This window comes from Ranitomeya imitator, chromosome 1 (genome assembly GCF_032444005.1).
Source record: "Ranitomeya imitator isolate aRanImi1 chromosome 1, aRanImi1.pri, whole genome shotgun sequence".
Lineage (NCBI taxonomy): Eukaryota > Metazoa > Chordata > Amphibia > Anura > Dendrobatidae > Ranitomeya > Ranitomeya imitator.
Genome location: NC_091282.1, coordinates 1,033,607,927 through 1,033,630,928, shown reverse-complemented (window position 1 = coordinate 1,033,630,928; position 23,002 = coordinate 1,033,607,927). Strand labels below are relative to the sequence as shown.

The following is a 23,002-nucleotide window of genomic DNA, read 5'->3' as shown; positions in this document are numbered from 1 at the left end:
TCTGCCTATTATTATTATTATTATTATTGTGCTCAGCTTTTATAGCGCCATCATATGCCGCAGCTTATTACAGACATCATCACTGTCCCCATTGGGACCCATAATCTCAATTCCCGCTCAGCATGGTTGTCGAGTGTGGGAGGTAAAAGGAGAACCTAGGGGAAACCCACACAAACTGGGGGAAAACATACAAACTCCTTGCAGATGTTGTCCCCAGTGGGATCGGTCATGAACAACAACCTTCATCATTCCGTCAGACTGTAGGGAGGATTATTACATGGACAAAAAAATATATATATAAGGCCAGACACAACAAAAATGCTGTGTACGAGTATGTAGAGTTCACAAGATTTTATTATAAACTTGAAAGTAATATATGTCAGCAGTGATAGTAAATTAAAAAGAAAAACTGAGGAAAAAAAACGAGAACACAACTGAAAAATGCGTCAAGGTAATGTCAATGTGAAACCAGCCATGTGATGCTACTGCAGCTCCCTCAGGGTGGGTCAGGCCGCTATCCGGAAAGGAAAATACACTTTTTTCCCTCGGTCCCATCAATACATTACTCGCCTCATTTGTCAATCAAGATATAGTAAATGTTCTGTCACCAGGTTATGCTATGAAAAAAAGAGCAAACAGTTGTGGAAAAAACATCCCTCAGATTGTTAGACAGAAAAGTGGAAAGAATTAGCAAAAAACATCATTAATACTACATCATCAGTGAACGTGACGAGAGATATAACCGCTCCTGCTCTCCTGTGTATATAAACCAGTGGAATCATTTTTTTTTTTTTAAAGGTACGAAATCCATGGGTCTGGATACAATTGTATACAACAGCTGAAAAAAAAATGTAGTCCACCATCAGTTGGATAAGCATAATGAAGATGGTTTTATTATCCAGTCACCATATAGATATGAGAAGCATAAACGGGAAGCAGGTGAGGTAATCTGATAAGTATTTCTGCAAAAACATTAAATGCAAAAGTATGTGCACTTTAGTGGTGGAAAAATGCCTGACTACAGCTACAAATGTGTATTCACACACCACATGTAAAGACAACGCAACGGTGCGTGTGTGCAGCGGTGCGTGTGTGCAGCGGTGCGTGTGTGCAGCGGTGCGTGTCTCGCAGCTGTTAAGACAGCTGCAACAAATCTAGGGATTGCACAACAGCAGCGAGACATGCAGCCACGGGGACTTGAACATATTTGTCAAGCAGGCCGAAGACACTCTGTTAGCACTAGCATGTTGAGATAAGGTGTTATCTGATCTGAGCACCTCCGCTCACTTCAAATAATCGTTCCAGAGCCGAAAGAGATAAGACGCTAAGGGTATGTGACCACGGGCAAGATTACATCCGGATTAGCTGCGGATTGAACGCTGCGTACAGCTGCAGCGTCCAGATGTTGCAGCATAGTGGAGGGGATTTTATGGAATCCAGTCTCCACTATGCGTGCGAACACGCATCTGGCGGCCAAGCGTTTACGGACATGTGGTACGTCTTTATAGTCCGTAGCATATCTGCTTACCTTGCGGCGACGCTCAGTCACCGCAAAGTAAATAACAGAGTCCTACATATAGGGTGCGGTGATTCCAAATTTATTCATTGAACACATCCGGAATCACCGCGCGTACAGAAGGGGGGCGGCACTTTGGGCGGAGGGGGGTTTCCGCTCCATCCAAAGCGCCGACAATACGGCCTGTGGAGACGTACCCTAAGACTATGTGGACATGTCAGGATTTCTTGCAGAAATTTCCTGAACAAAACCGGACATTTTCTGCAAGAAATCCGCATGCGCGTTTTTCGCGCGTTTTTTTGCGGATTTTTTTTGGGGGATTTTTCCCGGAGTTTCCCAATGCAATAATATGGTGGGAAATCTGCAAAATTAATGAACATGCTGCGTTTTTTTCGTGGAAAAAAATGCAACAGATGCACAAAAATTGCGGAATGCATTATAAATAATGGGATGCATATGTATGCGTTTAAGTGTTTTTATTGCGCTTTTATAGCGAAAAATCCTGAACGTGTGCACACAGCCTAACAGTAGTATAGAAATCAGTGAGCTGAAGAGGGGTGGTTGGTAATTCAGGCTTTATATCCTTGGCCTGGGATGTAACTACAGTGCATACTCAGTCTAAGCTTTGGTGGTTGGTCTCTTTGGAAACATGCTGTACCCTTTGCAAGATAAAAGCTCTTATAATCAGGAGAACCACAGCAGATAGCAGAAAATAAGTAAGCTTGCAACTGACTTGCTTTTTCTGTCTAGCTAATGTTACCACTTTTATCACATAACAATGCCCCATTAACTAGAAATACAAGCACAGTGAGGACATTAGTGGAAAAGCCACTTGAGAAGGAGAATCCACAAGGGGGGAAATTGGAACAACCACAGCAGCGTCTGAGCAACCTGCAATATGAAAGGGCCCCTCCTGCGAGCCCCTATGCTGCACATGGTGGGTCTGCCCCTGACAGTACTTTCCTACCAATCATTGTCTATGCCCTGGAACCCAGGCCCTACAAGCCTCAGAGATAACATCAGAGCGGAGTACAAGATTTGTGATTACTTGTTGCTACCTCTGTTCTGTAAGAGCTGCAGTACGACTGCTCTCATGCGATTTGCTGGCAGCAATGACTATGTACAGCGAGTCACAGACCATTTATGCTGTATACCAATGTCTTCACTTACAGGTTCCACAAATTCAAATTTTTTCCGCTCCTGGATTTCTTGCAGTTTACATACATATTCTAATGACAGCTCGTAAAAATGTTGCCGATTCTGCTCCACTTGGACATCTGCCTAAACGAGAGAGAGAGAAAACAGCTGCGTTTAGCTGAAGAATAACGGCACTGTACGTCTCATGCCATACCCTGTAAGGAATCCATCTGTGCTCCCTTTGTAAAGGAAGTCAGTATAAACATTTCCTATCACCAAGAACCCAAAACACTATATATGGATTTAATATACACAGTATCAGCTCAGACATGAATTAGAAGACAGACGTCCAACGTGAGTACTTAACTACAATAAGGCTTCCATAGCATATTGTGAAATTCCATTGCATCTAAATTCGGCAGTAAAAGCGATACTTTCAGAATGAGCTGTACTTACCCTTTGACGGGATGGGTAATAACTTAGGTTTTTGGGTGTCTGACTGCTGAAAACCCCACCGATGGACAGAAAGGTGCACTTTTGTATTCCCCATTTGACTAGAGCAGTAACGTGCCTGCTAAACCATTGCTTCATTCATTCTCTACAGCCAGGTACAGCCCTCTGCTATCTCAGGTAGACCCATAACTAATGAATGGTGCGGCAGTAAAGCTTGCACACTGCCACTACAGAAAACAAAAAAAAAAAAGTGCCCTGATCTGGATTTCAGCACGAGTCTCAGCAGACAGACCCCCACAAATCTAGAGTTTATCACTAGTGATGAGCGAATATACTCGTTACTTGAGATTTCTCGAGCACGCTCGGGTGTCCTCTGAGTATTTTTTAGTGCTCGGAGATTTTTCGTAGTTTTTCTTGCCGCAGCTGAATGATTTACATCTGTTAGCTAGCATAAGTACATGTGGGGGTTGCCTGGTTGCTAGGGAATCCCCACACTTATGCCGGCTAACAGATCAAATCATTCAGCTGCGGCGATGAAAAGGAAATCTCCGAGAACTAAAAAATACTCGGGAGGACACCCGAGCGTGCTCGAGAAATCTCAAGTAACGAGTATATACGCTCATCAATTGTTATCACCTATACTTCTTATTGGAATGCCCTTTTATCTCTAGCATAAACTTGGAATATAAATTGATATATAGGGTAATTTCACAAAACCAGAAATTAGGACATTCTAATTAAAAAATAAAGTTTTCAGCAGCATCTCCTGATCTGCCTTCCTAAATATTATCCACCCTTACAAGTAAATCTTATTCACATTTTTATCATTTTCAGATATTGAACAATAATTATTAATTTAACTTATCTGATGCTTTTGGTTCTGGAGGAATAGGAATTTTACTGTGCCATGAACAATAATATTCCACTGACTGAAATGACCATGCAGCACGGTAATTAGAGAAATCAGAAATGGCTAAGGCTGGTTTCACATTTGCGGATGGAGGGCTGCGTACGTCCTCCATGAAGTCCTCCGGTCAGCTCCGCCTACGCCGGCGTGCTTACCCTGTCTTTACCATTAGGTGCGCAGGCCATGCCGATGTATGTGGATGCCTCCGTATGCATGTGTCGGCACAGGTCACCGCACCATCATAACGACACATACGAAGGCATCCGTATACATCGGCATGGCCTGCGTGCCTAATGGTAAAGATAGGGTACGCAGGAAGCATGCTGACGTAGGCAGAGCTGACTGGAGGAGGTGCGGCGGTGCTTCACGGAGGACGTACGAAGCCCTCCGCAGCACCTCCATCCGCAAATGTAAAACCCCAATCCCATCACCATCACCCAACTTTCCTGATCATCCTCACCGTGCTATTCCTTCCTGGTATGTCCGCTGGCTGCTACCCCAATCCCATCATCATCACCCAACTTTCCTGATCTTCCTCACCGTGCTATTCCTTCCTGGTAGGTCTGCTTGCTGCTATGATTTTTTTTTTCCCCTTCCCCTGTATGTTTTCTCATTTTAATTCCTTGATGCCAATACACAGTTTGGCTTTATCTTTCCATTTGGATCTATTTCCCCTTGCATTTTCCCTTCTGACTTCTAATGAATCCCCTCCTGTGTCTGTGACCAGTCTTCCTGCTGCCCCTCCCTCCTGATCACACCTGGCCTATTTCATGAGCACTCAGCTTGTTATAAATTCAGAGACATAGGTCTGTCTGGACCTTGGTCTGTATCTAGAAGGATAACAGCAAATAGGATAGCAGAAATATGCCAGAAATGAGCCAGAAGTGAACAGAAGGTAAGACTAAGCACTGTTAATAAATGTACTAAATTTCATTCCCTTTCCGCCACACTTATTCTCATCATGCTGACATACGCTCTAACAGTTTTGGCTCCCTTACTCCTCACTCTCCTTCGCTATCCTCAAACCCCAGCACCCCCTAACGAAGTAATAATCTCTCCTTCCCTCCTGCCTCCCCACCTGACCTCCTCTGCTGACCTGCTCCTCAACCGCAGATCTCTCCTAATGAAAACACAAAACAAGCCGCCCACTCTCTTTCTCCCACCTGCTCTGTATCTCTCTGCTTCTCCTCACTGCTGGAGACATATCTCCCAACCCTGGGCCCCCACAGCTCATGCCTCCTATTACTACCCCCTATTATCGCTCCCAACCCAATATAAACACCCAAAATTTTGCCCACCTCAAATCCGTGCCCATGACGCCCACCCCCCTGCACCCTCTCCCTGGATCACTATGGAATGCCCGCTCCATCTGCAATAAACTCCACGTGATTCACGACCTCTTTACCTCTCGTAATCTTTTCTTTCTGGGCATCACCGAAACATGGCTGACACCCTCTGACACAGCCTCCCCTGCTGCACTATGTTACGGTGGCCTCCACTTCACCCACACTCCTCGCCCTGGCAACAAACATGGTGGAGGAGTGGGCCTTGTCCGTTCTTCCAACTGTACCTTTAACCCAATCCCACCTCTACCCTCCCTTATCCTCCCCTCTTTTGAAGTCCACTCAGTCCGCATCTACTCCCCCTACAACCTCCAAATGGCCATCATATACCGACCTCCAGGCCCGACCACTGCCTTTATTGACCAATTCTCCACCTGGCTCCTTCACTTTCTGTCTGCTGACATTCCCACCATCATCATGGGTGACTTCAACATCCCCATTGACACCCACCAGTCAGCAGCCTCCAAACTCCTGTCCCTTACTTCATCCTTTGGACTTACTCAGTGGTCCTCCTCAGCCACCCACACAGACGGACACACATTAGACCTGGTCTTCACCCGTTTATGCTCCTTATCCAACTTCACAACCTCCCCTCTCCCTCTGACCACCATCTACTCACTTTCTCATCCCTGTCCTCACCTGTCACCCATGTCCAGCACCATGCACACCCACGCAGGACCCTCACACACCTAGACACCAACACACTGACTTTATCCTACCACTGTCCTCTATATCCTCACTCCACGACACAGACACTGCCACTGCTTTCTACAATGCCACTCTTAAATCAGCTATTGACACGGTCAACCCTGGCACAATAGCATCACTAAAAAGCTTCGTCAAGTATCCAGAATTGCAGAACGGCGTTGGAAGAAAACGCATTCACAAGATTTCACTGCACTCAAAGGCTACTTTCACACTAGCGTCGGTACAGGCCTGTCGCAGTGCGTCGGGCCGACGTACCGACGCATGCTGTGAAGTAAAAGCACAACGGGGGCAGCGGATGCAGTTTTACAATATTGTAAGGTCCGGGGAGGAGGAGGCGGAGTTGCAAGCAACGTTTTTTTGTCCCGACGGACTGCAAAAACATGTCGGATGCAACTTGTGGCAATCCGTCGCAATGCGTCGCTAATGAAAGTCTATGGAGAAAAAACGCATCCTGAAGGCAACTTTGCAGGATGCGTTTTTTCTTCAAAACGACGCATTGTGAGGTGCGTCGAACGACGCTAGTGTTAAAGTAGCCAAACAAGCAACACTGACATTCAAATCAGCTCTCATCTCAGCTAAACAGGCCTACTTCACATCCCTCGTATCTTCCTTATCCCACTACCCCAAATAGTTGTTCAACACTTTTAACTCCCTCCTCCGCCCTCCACTGCCCCCTCAGAGTTCCCTAATCGTTGCCGAGGACTTTGCCACGCACTTCAAAAATAAGATAGACCAAACAAGGCAAGTCTTTGTTGTCCAACCACCACAACCCCTTTGTATGAGATACCAATGCCCAAACCTCATAACTTCACTCTCCAAAATCTCTAAAGGGGAGCTTGCTCATCTTCTCTCCAAATCACACCTCACCACTTGTGCACTTGACCCCATCCCATCCCACCTCCTCCCCAACCTTACCACCACACTAATCTAATCCCCAACCCATCTCTTCAACCTTTCACCAACTTCTGGTACCTTCCCCTCTGCCTTCAAACATGCCACAATCACACCTATCCTCAAAAAGCCATCCCTTGACCCAAGCGGTATGTCCAGCTATCGCCCCATATCTTTTCTCCCATTTGCTTCTAAACTCTTTCAGCAGCATATCCATGCTGAACTTTCCTCTCACTTTGCATCTAACTCTCTCTTCAACAACCTACAATCTGGCTTCCGTCCCCACCATTCCACTGAGACTGCCCTGACCAAAATTACTAACGACTTACAGCCAAAGCTAACAGACAATTCTCTATACTCCTCCTCCTAGACCTGTCCTCTGCCTTCGACACAGTTGACAACTGCCTCCTACTACAGATCCTGTCTTCCTTTGGGGTCAAAGACCTTGCCCTATCTTAGATCTCCTCATACCTTGCCAACCGCACATTTAGCGTTTCCTACTCCCATACTACCTCTTCATCTCGCCCTCTCTCTGTTGGAGTCCCCCAAGGCTCTGTCCTAGGACCTTTACTCTTCTCAATCTAAACACTCGGCCTGGGACAACTCATAAGGTCCTATGGCTTCCAGTACCATCTCTATGCCGATGACACTCAGATCTACCTCTCTGGCCCAGATGTCACCTCTCTGCTCTCCAAAATCTCAGAGTGTCTATCAGCCATATCCTCCTTCTCCTCTCGCTTCCTCAAGCTCAATGTGGACAAATCTGAACAAATTATCTTTCCTCCATCACGCATATCTTCCCTACCTGATCTATCAAAATAAATGAAATCACACTTTCCCCTGTCCCCAAAATCCGCTGCCTCGGAGTAACCCTTGACTCTGCCCTGTCCTTCAAACCGCACATCCACACTCTCGCCACCTCCTGACGCCTCGAGCTCAAAAATATTTCCAGAATCCGTCCTTTCCTCAACCCACACTCTACCAAAATGCTTGTGCATGCCCTAATCATCTCCCGCCTCGACTACTGCAACATACTCCTCTGTGGCCTACCTTCTAACACTCTCGCACCCCTCCAGTCCATCCTTAACTCTGCTGCCCGACTAATTAATCTCTCTCCTTGCTACACTCCTGCTTCACCTCTTTGCAAATCCCTTCACTGGCTCCCAATTTCCCAGCGTATCCAGTTTAAATTACTAATACTGACCTACAAAGCCATCCATAACCTTTCTCCTCCGTATATTTCCACACTAATCTCTCAATATCTTCCCTCACGTAATCTCCGGTCCTCCCAAGACCTCCTCCTCTCCTCCACGCTTATTCGCTCCTCACTCAATCACCTCCAAGACTTCTCCAGAATATCACCCATCCTCTGGAATTCAGTGCCCCAACACATCCAGTTATCCACTACTTTTGGATCCTTCAAAAGAATCCTGAAAACCCACCTCTTCAAGGAAGCTTACAGCCTGTAAAGACCACATGGCCACCTCAACACCATTGGAGCTACTGCAACCCTCGACCTACTGTCTCCTTCCCCATAATTCTGTAGAATGTAAGCCCGCAAGGGCAGGGTCCTCTTCCCTCTGTACCAGTCTGCCATTGTTAGTTTTGTTTACTGTAAGTGATATTTGTATTTTGATGTAACCCCTTCTCATGTACAGCACCATGAATTAATGGTGCTATATAAATAAATAATAACCAGCCTAATATTTCAGTAAAATAAGGGTGTCCTGAAGACCACCTCTACCAGTGCTCATATTCTTGGACCATAAAGACCTCATGGTAAGCTGGTAGCGTGTTCCACGTTGGAGAACCCCCACTATGACAGGAAACAAAGAACTGTACTGTCAGATAACAACTGCAGCTTTGCTGGAGCCAAGAATCCACTAACAAAATAGAAAGCTACTACTCTGATGTGCTATATGACTGAAAAAAAGTATGATTTTTCATCTGGTAGCAATAAGCCTGCCACTCAGGATTGTTTGAACATATAATAGATTTAAGTGGCAATCCACAACGTAAGGTTTCAGTCTGTTTAGACCTTCATCAGAACTAACTGCAGTATGGGAACGGTCAGAGAACAGCGCTGACAAGGGCGATCTGAATTGCCGTAGAAATACGCATCTGTTCTGTCATTCACTATTATACATCAGGAGCTATTAAACTTTACACGTACAAATACAATGTGTTTGTAAAAATGGAATGCTATACGGTTAACTCGTTTGGGATGCAATATTTTTTTAGCGCACCAATAACACTTCAATAAGCAAATCTCATCCGAAACATATGAAGAATACTACTGCCATTTTTTCATACGGACATTTGATCACTGAAAAAAAAAAAAAGGTCATCTAAGTAGCCCTAAGGAGTAACATTGGTAACAATGGAGTACTGTCCTTTTAAGACAAAACTCGAACCGATAATATGGCCATGTGATTGCAGCCTCACAAACAGTAATTAATACAATTTCCTAGAGATGTGGGCCGAATATCCACATTAAGTGATTTTCCCTTACCTGGAATACAGACATAAAAAAAAAAAATAAAGACAAAGCATATAAGTACAGAACATCCGGACCATGTGGTCTTCTCCTGCCTATCTTTGAAGCTTCAATGATGGGCAGATGTTTGGAGGGGCGTGGCCTGAATGTCCATGTGAGCGGACGTGCGGCAGAGCGCTCCCGCTGCTAATATTGCCGTTATCCTTATAAGCCGCAGCTGAGCGGCGATTTGTGGTGCTTACCGGCTGCAGGAGAGTCCCGGGAGTGCGGCGGTGAACAGCGGTGGCCCCGAGGTCAGCAAATATGACCAGGAGGAGGCAAAGAGACGCCGGAGCCGGCGAGGCTGGGACCGGCCAAGATGGCGCCGACGCCAGGGAGAAGGCGGAAAAGGAGAACGCTGCATGCCAGAAGCGAATGGCGGCGGCGGCAAAGCTCCAGCAGTTTGCTAGAGTGGAGGCCGCAGGGAACGCAGAAAAAGCAGAGGAGGACGCTGGAGCAGACACGGACACAGAAGGGGAGGAGGAAAGCCCAGCAGAGGAGCAAGAGGTACAGCAGGGGAGCAGGAATAGTGGCATGGCAGTGGTAGTAGGGGGATCTGAAGATAAGGTGCCAGGAGCAGAGCCCACCCTTAGAGACGTTTTTGCACTGGTGTCATCATGCAAACAATCCCTGACCCAGTAGCTACAGGAGGTCAAAGGGGATACAGCCCAGATAAATGCAGCCATGCAGAAGATTGACAAACGTGTGGAGGCTGTGGAGGAAAGAGTGAGCACTGCAGAAGATCATATAGTGCAGCTGCAGAAAGCGGAGAAGAAGTTTACTCGAGCAATATCGGAGCTAGCTGCAAAAAATGAGGATCTGGAGAATACGTCCAGAAGAAATAACATTCGTATAGTGGGTATCCCTGAAAAAACTGAGGGGAGGAATCCCACGGAGTATATTGAAAGCTGGCTCCTTGAGACTTTTGGTGATGCAGCACTGACAAAAGTATTTGCGGTAGAAAGAGCCCACAGGGTCCCACCGAAACCACCTGTCCCTGGAGCAAGTCCCCGTACCATGCTTGCCAAAATCCAAAACTACAGAGACAGAGACATTATCCTGAGGAAGGCTAGAGACGTGACGGATTTGACAATTGGAGGTCAAAGAATTGCTATCTACCCTGACTATTCCGCCCTGGTACAGAAACAACGGATGATGTTCACGGGTATCAAGAGACGATTGAGGGAACTGGGAGTGCAATACTCCATGATGTTTCCAGCACGACTGAGAGTGGTGGCGTTGGATAAGATTCATTTTTTCCAGACGCCGGAGGACGCTACCCAGTGGATAGATCTCAATGCTAAAAAGCTTAAAGGGAAAGGAGATTGAAAATACGGGGTGGGTCGGTCGGGAGGTACTTTACTTTTTTAAAAAGGAAAAGAGATTGATTGATAGTACATTGGTAATTGTGATGTGAAGGTTTGAGAGTGGTGCTGGGCATTATTCAGGGAACGCACTGGGAGTGCTGAAACGGCGGAGAAGTACGAGGGAGGAAGGGGGTGCAGCGTACTAAAAGTTTACTTAGTTTCTTGCAGTTGTAATTTAATACATGTTGAAATATTTTATTCTTTTAAGAATTGCGCCGAATTCTGTTATAAACGGTAGCGGGAGGCGGAAGGAGAAGGTTACGTTAACAAGAGTGTTCCCAATGGGTGATGGTGCCCCACTCTTGATAAGAGGCAGAATGTATAGTATTGGGGGGGGGTATAGGGGAGGTGGGGTAGGGGGTAAGGGATGGGAGGGAAGTTAGCCAGCTCAGAACTGGGAGTAACGACATAACTAAAGATGATAAGTCACATAATAGGGGACCGCTTTAAGATATTGAGTTGGAATGTGAGAGGTCTGGCGGATAAGTCTAGGAGAGCTGCGAGCTTGCAGTATGCGAAGGATCAACGGGCCTCTATGATATGCTTGCTAGAGACGCACTTGATACGGGAGAAGGTGGACGTACTAAATAGACGATGGATTCAGAAAGGGTATCACTCTACCTTTTCGACGTACTCAAGCGGTGTGTCAGTGTTGGTGCCGGTGGGAGTGCAGTATGAAGAGGTGAAGGTATGCGTGGATGCTGAGGGTCAGTACGTGGTGATACAGTGTATATTATATGGAGTGAGAGTGTGTGTCGCGGCAATGTATATTCCACAACCATATTCAAGTAAGAAGATTAGGGAGGTGTTGGAGAAGGTGGAACGATGGGGACCGCTAATACTTTTAATTATTGGGGATTTGAACAATATTTGTGAAGACTTTTGGGATAAAAATAAGAACACCCAGAACAGGTCGGAGGGGCACATTACAACATTTGGTACCTATGTGCGTGAAATAGGCATGATTGATCTATGGAGAGTTAGACATGTTGGGGAGAGAGGGTACTCGTGCTACTCACCGGCTCATGCTACGCTGTCCAGAATTGATATGGCGCTGGGTAACTGTCTGATGGACACAATGGTGGGGGAGGTGCATTATCTGCCGAGGGCCCTTTCAGACCACAGTCCAATTGAGGTGGAGGTTAGGTTGTTGGGGACACGAACCGTAGGCGGGAGAGAATGGAAGATCCATCCCAACTGGTTACATAGTATTGACTTGGAAAGTATAGGGAAGGAGGTGATGGAATTCTTTGCTTTAAATGATGGGAGTACAGATGCTCTAACTGTTTGGGATGCAATGAAAGCGTACCTGAGAGGGCTACTATTTAGAGACATTAGTAGGTGTAAGCGGAAGACGAGGGAGGCAGAGAGAGCGGCGGTGGAGGAGTTGAAGGCTGCAGAGGACGAGATGTTAGTGTTGGGGACTTCCGAGGCAGGAAAAAGGTTGAGAACAGCGCAAACTCATATGGAGAAGATTCTGCTGGGAAAAGCTGAAAGGAAGCGGGAGTTTCAAAGGGTGACTTATTTTCAGGAGGGAGAAACAGTGGGTCACATGCTATCGGTGGTAGCTTCTGCTCAGCGTAGTACCTCATATGTACACTCGTTGGTTTCGGATGGGGGGAGCAGGATATCTGAAACACCTGAAATTATAAAGGTCTTTGCGGACTTTTACGCGGACTTATATTCCTCCAGGGTCAATGAGTCAGTCGGAGATACAGAGACTTTCCTGGAGAGTCTGGGTCTCCCGAAATTGAGTGAGGAGGATAGGGTGAGCCTCGATGCCCCTATCACTGAGGAGGACTGAGTCGGGCGCTGAAGTCTATGGTCAATGGGAAGGCACCTGGAGTCAATGGGTTACCAGCCGAAATCTATAAAAGCCTAGGGGAGGTGTTGATTCCCAGATTAAAGCTAGCACTGGAGGAGGCTGGGTGCCAGGGGTATCTCCCAGCATCTATGAGGGAAGCCATTATAGTGGTTATTCCGAAGGAGGATAAGGATCTGGGGAAACCTGAGTCATATCGCCCAATCTCTCTGTTAACCATCGATGTCAAGCTCTTGGCCAGGGTGTTAGCTTCCCGTTTGTCCAGTGTCATTACTAACCTTGTACATTCGGATCAGTCCGGCTTTATGCCTGACAGGTCTACAACGGTTAATCTGCGGAGGCTGTATATGAATCTGCAGCTGAAGTCTGATAATTGTGGCCAGAGGGTTGTTGCGTCCTTGGATGCCCATAAGGCGTTTGATAGTGTGGAGTGGGGATATCTCTGGCGGGTGTTGAAGTGTATGGGTATTGGACCGCAGTTTGTGTCTTGGATTCAACTGCTATATTCATTACCGACAGCTAGAATCAGAGTGAATGGGGAACCTTCTCAGCCTATAAAGTTGGCCAGAGGTACGAGGCAGGGATGCCCACTGTCGCCCCTTCTGTTTGCTCTAGCTGTGGAGCCACTGGCCGCCAAGATTCGACAGTCGGATGAGGTCCCTGGGTTCAGATATGGGAGTGTTGAGGAGAAGATTGCGCTATATGCGGACGACATTTTACTGTTCCTGGCGGACCCGGATGACGCCTTGAAAGGGGCCATCGAGATCATTGAGAAATTTGGAGCCTTGTCGGGGCTGAGGATAAACTGGGATAAATTGGTCCTCTTTGATGTGGATGGGGTGGAGGAGAATGGGAGTGAGCCATTGGGAGAGGGGCGGCTTAAGGTGGCATCCCTTTTTAAATACCTGGGAATATGGATCTCGATGCCTGTTACGGAGTTTTTGTGTAGGAATTTGACTCCATTCATGGGCGTGCATAAGGCAAAAGTAGATGCGTGGAACAAGTTACACCTATCGGTGGTGGGTAGGGTTAATCTTATTAAAATGGTTCTGATGCCCAAAATACTCTACGTCCTCCATAATGCGCCAGTTTGGATTCCACGTGGGAAATTCCGGCAGATTAATGCTCTTTTTAGAAGCCTGATATGGGGGAGGCAATACCCGCGTATTAGCCTGGAGACGCTTCAGCGACCCAAGGAAGATGGAGGGTTGGCTTTGCCCAACCCTGAGTTATATTTTCTTGCAGCCCAAAGTCAGCATTTGAAGGGCTTGGCGCGGGAGGCGTCCTCCAGTGCAGTACAACACTTGATGGAGGGGGTGACAAACCGACGACCGGTGGTGCAGTGTCTGGAGGATGGCTCCTTGGGCGTATTGGGGAAAAGGTATCCAACTATGTTTTTGATACGTAAACTATGGACCAGACTGCGACAGATTCGGGGGGTTATGGGACTGACCAAATTTACACCGATATGGCTTAATAATAATTTGGTAGAGTTTGCGGCTCTGGGAGTGCTGACAGAGTGGCAGGCTAAAGGAATCTATTTTGTTGCTCAGATAATTCAACAACGAGTGTTAAAATCCTTTTCGCAGCTGCAGGGGGAGTTTGGATTGAGACCGACTGGGGAGTATCAATATGCCCAGATGAAGCATGCTTTTAGAGCTCAAAACAAGGGCGATGGTATCAGGATCCAAGAGGACATAGTTTTGGAATACGTGTGTGGGGATGGGTCCACAAGGGGAGTCATTTCCACCCTCTATAAGGACCTACTGCATGCATATTTGCTGGATTTCCCTCTAAAAGCGAGAGCTAAGTGGGAAAGAGATTTAGGCCCAATGGAGAATGAAACCTGGGAGTCGGTGTTGGAGTGGGTTCCACGAGTGTCACTAAGCGAGCCGTATAGACTATCGCAGCTGTACATCTTGCACAGAGTCTATAAATCACCGGAAGTGTTACATAGAGCAGGGTTGCGTGCTGACTCTGAATGTCCGAGATGTAGGACTGAGAATGCAGGAATATACCACATGATGTGGACATGTCCAAGACTGGTTGCTTTTTGGCTGGTAGTACTGAGCCGTGTGGAAGGGGCGTATAAATGCAGAGTGCCAAGAGATCCGATGGTGTGCCTACTGGGATATGTGGAGGAAATTAGAGTGGATAACACCTGGAAGATAGCAATAGCTAGGCTATTATATATGGCTCGGAAGGTGATGGCAAGGAATTGGATTAAGGAGGAGCCGCCTACAAGGGGTTAATTCCTGAAATATGTTAAACATGGTCTCAATCTGGAAAAGGGGGTCTACAAAAGACGTGGGAAAACAGAAATGTTTGACAAAATGTGGTCTCCGTGGCTCGAGCTGGGATGAGTAGGTATGGGAAATGGGAGGATGAGGGCCTTTGAAGGGGGGAGATTGTTATAGGAATAAGCGGTCATAAGTGAGTCAAGCGGCTCAAAGAGCCATCAATACTGGTAATAAAATATAATTGGGAAGGAGCTGTCATGGAAGGGGGAGGTTTGGGGTTAGTTGGGATTGTTGGGGGTTTGGAAAATGAAGAAACTTTGTAATATATTGGAAAATGCATAAAATGTAATGTTCATGTTTATTCTCAATAAAAATCTATTTAAATAAAAAAAAATGATGGGCAGATGTTTCTGTACCAGTGTGTAGAGAAACCAGACATGTCTAGGACGTTGTACGCCGGACCCTCGCGCTCTCTCCCGGCAGTCCTGTCAGGAGTGACTCTGCTTTTTATGTAGTAATCAAATTGAAATGTGAACCCTCCCCGTCACCGAGCTCGGCTCCTGGCTACAAACTCTCCTGAGGTGCAATGGCGAGACACGTGAAGTCATTTGACGTTATACGAACTTTGCTACTTTTCTGTTTCTCATTTGAAGATCAGGAAGTTTTTGTGGAAACTATTTCCAGTGCTGGGAGACCAGAAAAATGGCGGATTCTCTCTTTTCTCTGGTGACACGACCTTGTCTAAGAGGCCAGGAACACAGCCTTCGCTCATTTTCTCATACATTCCTTTTTAGTAGTCCCTTTGGAAGAAGCAAAGCCGTTTGAAAATAGCTTCTCTAGAGAATGAAAGACGGCCAAGAAAAACATATGTGTTTTCAGTATTTCAACCAGCAAGATAACCAACATCCATTAATAGCAGAGAATCCCCACAGCACGTTACCCATGGACAGAAGAATGACCATCATCCATGACTACCTGGACTTACACCCCTGAACACTCTTTCCTCCCAAACCTGATACCCTAATGTGTTCCATGGTTAAAGCAGACTATATAGTGCAGCACTGACAATTATTAAAGAATGATGTAGAGGTTCTTGTGCTCGGCAGGTTTAGGATGTCTGCTATATGGATTCCTTCTCCCAGTCTGATACGGTTCCCTTATTGCTGGCTACGTACCACATAATGCCTCTGGTCACAGAGGGGGGGGCAGAGTCTCTTGGCATCAAATGAAATACACTGATGGCATAGACCAGAAATTCCCAATTTGAAGTATGTGGAGACGGGAAGGAATTTTTTTCCCCAAAGTGGAGCTTACTCTTGCCACATGGTTTTTTTTTTGCCTTCCTCTGGATCAACATGTTAGGGCATGTTAGGTTAGGCTATGGGTTGAACTAGATGGACTTAACATCTTCCTTCAACTAAATCTATAAACTATAACTATGTTACCTGAGCTTTTAAGGGATTCCATCAGCAGGTTTTTGCTACTCCATGGCAGCATAATGTAGAGACCGAGACCTGGATTCCAGCGATGGGTCACTCACTCACTGCATTGTTTGCTGTAGCTTTGATAAAAACAACTGTTCTATCAGCAGATCATCATTATAGGACTAGTAAACCGGCTGACATGTAGTCCTCCATATTCATGAGCTCTGTACAATCTCGCTGATTGGCAACTTTCTATAAACACTGTGCATAGGCCGAAAGCTACCAATCAGTGGTATGGGCAGGGTTATACAGAGCGGAGCATTCAGAAAAATGGTAGATTTGCAGTAGAGAAAACAGGGATTTTATCAAACCCACAGAAAGCCGCCCATTAAGTGCCAATCGCTGGAATTAAGGTCATCTACCCCTACATCATGCTGCTCTCAGATTAGATAGCAAAAACTTGGAGAGATTCTCTTAAATGGGGGACTGTCAGATGGTTTAAGGCTTCTAACAGAATGGCTTATGGAACTTCAAAACATATCTTTGTGACAACCAATATTGCATTGTGCAAAAACAAACCAAAAACAACTGTTCAGGTGTCACAATGGTGGTCCCACGCTCAGCAAATACTCCAACGCTCCACAGCTGTTCCTGTTTGACCTTGATAGCTCCACCGGTCTACCCGGACATTGACTCTGAAGCTGATGCAGCTCTTGGTTTGGTAGTCAAAATCCATCACACTGACTCCCTTTTAAGCTCGCCCTGCCTGGTCTACCCCATACAGCACAGGCTGTGCATCGTCATCATCCTCCTCATCCTCCGCCTCCTATTAGGTCTGTAAAGAGAATCCCGAGGAGGGCGGTGGTCCATGTAGTTGCAGTAAAGATGATAGTTTTGAGGTGTTATTTGGCAGACAGATTCTGATACGGGGTCTGCAGTTTAGAGGGGATTTGATTTTTGCATACTGGGTTGAGCCAATATGTTTATAAAAGTGCAGAAGGTCTGGGGTATAGCTCGTCATTTAGGAGGTCTGATATACAGTCGCTTTATTTCAGGGGCTGCAGATGGGGATTACATGTCCTCCTTGAGATCCAACAGCCGGCAGTTCTGGGCATGTGCAAGGTTATAAGATCTAGAAATGTTGTGCACAAATCAACAACTGCTCCGACCTCTCTATCAGAAATACACAAAGTAGGTCACAAATTCCATTGAAATGCTGATCTGAGTCATGAACCAAGTATAGGAAATGTAATATCGGGTGCACCACAATTCAATTGATAATATATAGGAATAGTAACCAAGGTGAAACAGAATGCATGGAGAGAAGCTATACACAAATTGAGAAAAAGACCAAAGCATAGAAACCTGTGCACACTCTTAAAAGTAGAAAACATATCTTTATTACTTGTTTTCAAACTTGTATGTGCTTCTCTGTGACAATAAAAATACGTTTAATTTTACGAGTGTGCACAGGTTTCTACAGGAAAGATATATATCTTGGTACCGTGTTAGCCAGTAGATAGAAAAATATTTAGAATTGAGAGTCCTCGGTGGTTGATATCTTTTAATGGCTAACTAAGGTTTCTATGCATTGATCTTTTTCTCAATTTAAGAACCAAGTACAGGACGCCGTGCTGGACACTCGTACACTGTGCAGCTCTGCAACGTACGGAGAAGTCGTGGTGTGACTACATGTATACCTGGTTGTTGCTGAAACATTACATCAGCACACAAATGATATGCCGGCATATTACTTCATGCAGGATGTGAAAGTGCGAGATAACGGGCAGCAGCCGGTGCTGTACAATATTCATTAATCTATATAAAAAAGGTACAGTGATGCACTGGAGCAAGCCAGAATCCCCCCCCACATAGAATGGCCCTATAGATGTCTACAGGATTTAGGAGACCCAAACACAGACATGTAGGAGGCCTTGCATGCTTGTCACATATAAGCAGCATTAGCCAATAATTACACCTCCGCTGGCTGCCACATAGGAGTTTATGCCCGATTTTGGCCAACGTTGTGTCCGTGGCAAAGTGAACCAATGTGTATTCACTATTCCACCAGTGATTCTGCACACTGGTGTGGATCACGCATGCATTGCATATTGTGCACACGGTAATTATCTTTACAAACCGGTATTAGCAATTATTGGTATTCTGGCCAAGCAGCAGAGGATTTAGGCCTCCGCTAGATAAAGGTGTCAGAGGCACAAAGAAATGGGCAGCCATGCGGTAACGTGGCCTTACCTCCTGTAACTGCGGCTCTTTCTTCTTTGACGACATGCTCACGTGTTTATCTAGATTGCTGTAGTTCTTGTCTGTTTCTTTATCAAACTTCTTCTTTTCTTCCTGTGTACAAATTATAAATACGTTATTATCTTTGATCACATATGTCCATGTACTGCGCAAATTCTTTTATCTTTTTATGGTTTTCTCTGATTATGATCTGCAAGTTTATTATCTGCATAGCGTAGAAGAGGAGAGTGGACAGCCAGGAGTATCAGCAAGTCTCTCATTCGGATGAACCCTTGAACATCCAGAAGTGTCATACATGTATGTGTGCTAGGCCGGAGCTTTAGATCACATACAATCTGCCTATAAGAAACCTGTAGTTTTACAAAGCCATGGGCACAGCAATACCGTTTCCAGACTGCTGCGCATTATGTTCATTTTCCTGGCGGTCCGGCTGGAGACGACAACGTATGCACAAAGCCTTAGGCTGAAATCACACGATACAGTTTTGGTCCATTTTTTTTTGTATAGCCAAAGATTCAGCAGAAAGAAATTGAAGCCCTCTCTTTACATTTCCTGTTCATTTTGAATGGTTTTGCATAAGAAAAAAAAAAAAAAACATGAACCAAAAATGTCAGCCTAATTTCTTTTTATTTTTCAATAATTATACAAGTGTGTCTTCTGTGTGGTTTTTAAGGCATATTAAAGGCTTGAGAACAAAATTCCAAAATCGGTATAGACCGCATAATAGCACTGTTACCCTGCAGATTAACCCCATATCTGCAGGTTAACAGCGTTATTCCTGGTGACAGGTTCCCTTTAAGATTGAGGTTTCGTACAGCGATCTTAATGAGGGTCATGCGGGAATAAGATGATCTGAATTTATTACGAGGTGCAGGCTACTTAATGAATTAGGTGCAACTTATTCGTGCCATACCCCTTACCAGAAATGTTACTCCTGATCCCAGCACCATTTTGGCGGAGCTGGCAGAAACTGACATGAAAATGACAAAAGTCGTAACATTTCGCAACTTTTCTGAGTCTTTTTGCAACACTTTCCTGGTGTGAATCCATTGATGAATCGGGACCTTTGCGTTTATTTTTCTTGAGCATAATAAAGATGAGCAGACGCCCTGTGTGGACAGAACTTCCATTCACCATCTCTCACTGCATTGATCTAATGCTGAATAGTCTTATTCCCATGTACAAGTATTTTTCCTACAGAGAATCCTTATCCCTCCTCAGTATTATGGAGCTTGCAGTGCCCAAAGAGCTACTATGTTGTGCCATTTCAGTGGTACAGCTCCCTGAAAAAATAACAATAAAAGTTGACAACTGGGCGTTACCATTTCCTTTGTATGCTTACAGAATCTGACAATGTAAATGTTTTTACCAACTCTAAAGTTTAAGAATGATTGTAGTGTTTTGTGGTTAAAAAATGTCTGCCAAGTTACTGAATAGCTAAGAGAGGACCCCGCTTACATAACTGGGAATGGTCACAGCTCACTTCCTCCCCCTCCCTGTACATGGAGCTCTGCACAGATCACAAAGCATTCCCAGAACACTACTTCAGTCAACATCTTTATTTGTGTATGTGACTGCTGTAGATCAGATCTCTCAATGCTGTTAACAGAACATCAGTCACAATGGCCACCTTCATAGTAATGCATACATACACATACTATATACACACACACTTATATAAAAATTCCATCTGAATGGATAATGAAAGTTATTTTTGCACAGAATATTCCAGTCATTATCTTGTGACAGAGCTGCCAAACAATAGCTGATCGGTCTCCAAGGATCTTGAAATACAAGTTGTTCCAGAATTCCTTTTTTGGATAAGGACCTCAGGCAGCCCCCCATCCAAGCAGAATGCTATGAAAATATTTATCTTAAAATACACTACTTTGTAATGTTATTGAAGCCCTCACTTGTATAACGGCTTGGCCTGTAAGCTTCATAATGTAATAAGCAATTTGTTTCCTTGGAAGCACATAAAACAAGCACACACAAGAATGACATTAATGCTAGCAAAGCGGCTATAAAAAAAAATATATTAAAAATAATTTTTGTATACGGTATATAGAAATTGAGCCATTCATTATTCTAATCTTGATTGAAACAGAGGATTTCAACCAAAACGATCTCTCAAACGTGACTTTGGCAGTGACACTTGTCCCGTGACCAACGTTCCTTCTGTATCGCAGTGTAATACAAGTTATTGGGGTCGCATTGTAATCCTAAGGGTACGGCAATCAGGACAAGCAAGTTCAACCACGTTAGATTTACGGCCACTGGGTTGTAGCGGTCACAGTTTCCGCACATGTATTGCACTGTGAGGTAGCAGCAACACATCGCAAACTTTGGCAGCGTGACAGGTCACATCCAAAGTCACAGTATGTTATGGGAAAAAAAGCAAATCTTCTATTACTCTTTCCAATGTTAAAACTAGACAGCACATGGGATTGCAAACTGACGGCATCAGTGTGCTGTCCGTGATCTTAAGCTGCACCCCACACCCAATTCATTAACTGATTGTCCACTATTGAAAATTTAAGAAAAAGGGAGGGTCGAGGGCAGAACATTTATATAATTATATACATATTTTTTATTTATCACACTCCATCCTCATTTCAAAAATAAAAATAATTTAAAAAAAAAAAAAAGCAACGTATTTGGTACTGTTGAGTAAGAAAAAGTCCCATCTGTCAAAACCTAAGATTATGTAAACCGTACAATAAAACCAAAAAAAAGGGATCAGAACACAAAGTACAAGCCTTTACTCAGCTATGTGGGCAGGAAAATGAAGTTACTTGACTAAATTCAAACCCTCCAACCTTAATAGAACCCAAGAACAAAATTACTTAATGTTCTATTTATGGAGAGAGGAGTGTTTCAGATTAGAAAGGTGTGTGTGTGGGAATCGATGTCGGGACCTTGGTTGCTCATTATCAATTTGCCTTCCTATAATCTAAGTGGGAGCGTTCCTGTCTATTCTCCCTCCTCTTAGGCTGGGTTCACATTGCGTTAGTGGGTGTCCGCTTACGAAATCCGTTACATGGCGCAATTGTCGCAATTAACGCTATGTAACGGATCCGTTAGCGCACCCATTGACCGCAATGTGCTAACGGATCGCTAACGTATGCCATTTTTGGCGTCAGCGATGTCCCGTTATTTTCGGACGGCCCTCGAACGCTGCTTGCAGCGTTCAGGGTCCGTTCTTCGATAGCGCAGATCGGGCATCTGCGCTAGCGGGATCGCCAAACGCAATCCCTTTTTGGACATTGCGTTAGCGCATTCCGTTAGCATTTGCGCGAAACGGATTGCACTAACGCAATGTGAACCTAGCCTTACACACAGGCCTTGAAGCAAAAAGAAAAGAGGGAAAAATCTAAACTAGAACCCTATGATACAACAATTAATGAGAATTAGCTCTTAATTAGGAGGCCGATTATTATTTTTGCTCAAAGATTACTTAATACCCATACCTGCTGTCTTATTGTTTTTGATTAATTTCCATCTATATGTACAAATCCAATGATAATCACTAATTAAAGACCAAGTCAATAGTTCATTTTACTTGTTTTGATAAAAGGAAAACTGTATGTAAAGTGGTTTTGTTTAAATTAAAATAATCTGATTAAATTAAAACAAAAATGCAGTTATGCATCTCAGAAAATGGCAACCCTCCAAACTTCTTTTTTTTCTATAAAAAGTTCTGAATTTTGTTTTTTAATTAAGATTAAAAATCCTTATACATTTGGTATTGCCGTAATAGCAGCGACCTGGAGAATTACTGTATATAAGATGCAAAAATGAAAAATTCTCAGGGGATTGTTAAAGGGGGGCCTGAGAGCACTGAAAACAAGTACTTAAATGCCTATAAATAAAATATATTATGTAAAAGTTTTTAGTACTTGGTTTCAAGGGATGAGAATCCTGGAGACAGACTGGGAGAAGAGGCTGGTGCTTAGGAGCTTAATGGTGGAGTCAAGCTAATCTTGCAGAATATACTACTGAGTCCTACAGATCTATACAAGCAAAATGAGACCACGAATAACAGGAAAATGGTGATCCCCCTTACCTTAACAGCTCCGAGCTGCTCTTTCCGAAACCGCTCCAAGGGTTTGATCAGAGTTTCATTTACACTTAACGCCTAATGAAAAGTGAAAGAGTCAGAGCGGAAGTATGTGAATCCAGAGTGTTAAAATAATCAGAATGCATTACAAAGCCCTCTACTTAAGCTAAAATATAAACTCATTTATTGCTCCATTTCCTTGTATAATCCAGACTTATCCTAACAGAAACTGCAATCGTTCTTAACCCTATAACTGTTGGTCCACAAGTATTTCATGCTTTCAGACAAACCAGACCCGCAATTCTAGGTGTAATAAAGTGAACCTGACAGATGATA

General features: G+C 44.6%; 1 protein-coding gene across 1 annotated transcript in view; it reads right to left on the bottom strand.

The window, feature by feature from the left end:
* The window catches only part of ARHGAP10 (Rho GTPase activating protein 10), a 392,295-nt gene that overhangs the window by 260,373 nt on the left and 108,920 nt on the right, over window positions 1-23,002 (bottom strand). Inside the window, exons 4-6 of the mRNA XM_069744044.1 lie at window positions 22,673-22,744; window positions 18,598-18,699; window positions 2,687-2,797 (exon numbers count right to left, since the gene is read on the bottom strand). Of these exons, the coding sequence (XP_069600145.1) occupies window positions 2,687-2,797; window positions 18,598-18,699; window positions 22,673-22,744 (285 nt within the window). The remainder of the gene's footprint in view (window positions 1-2,686; window positions 2,798-18,597; window positions 18,700-22,672; window positions 22,745-23,002) is intronic.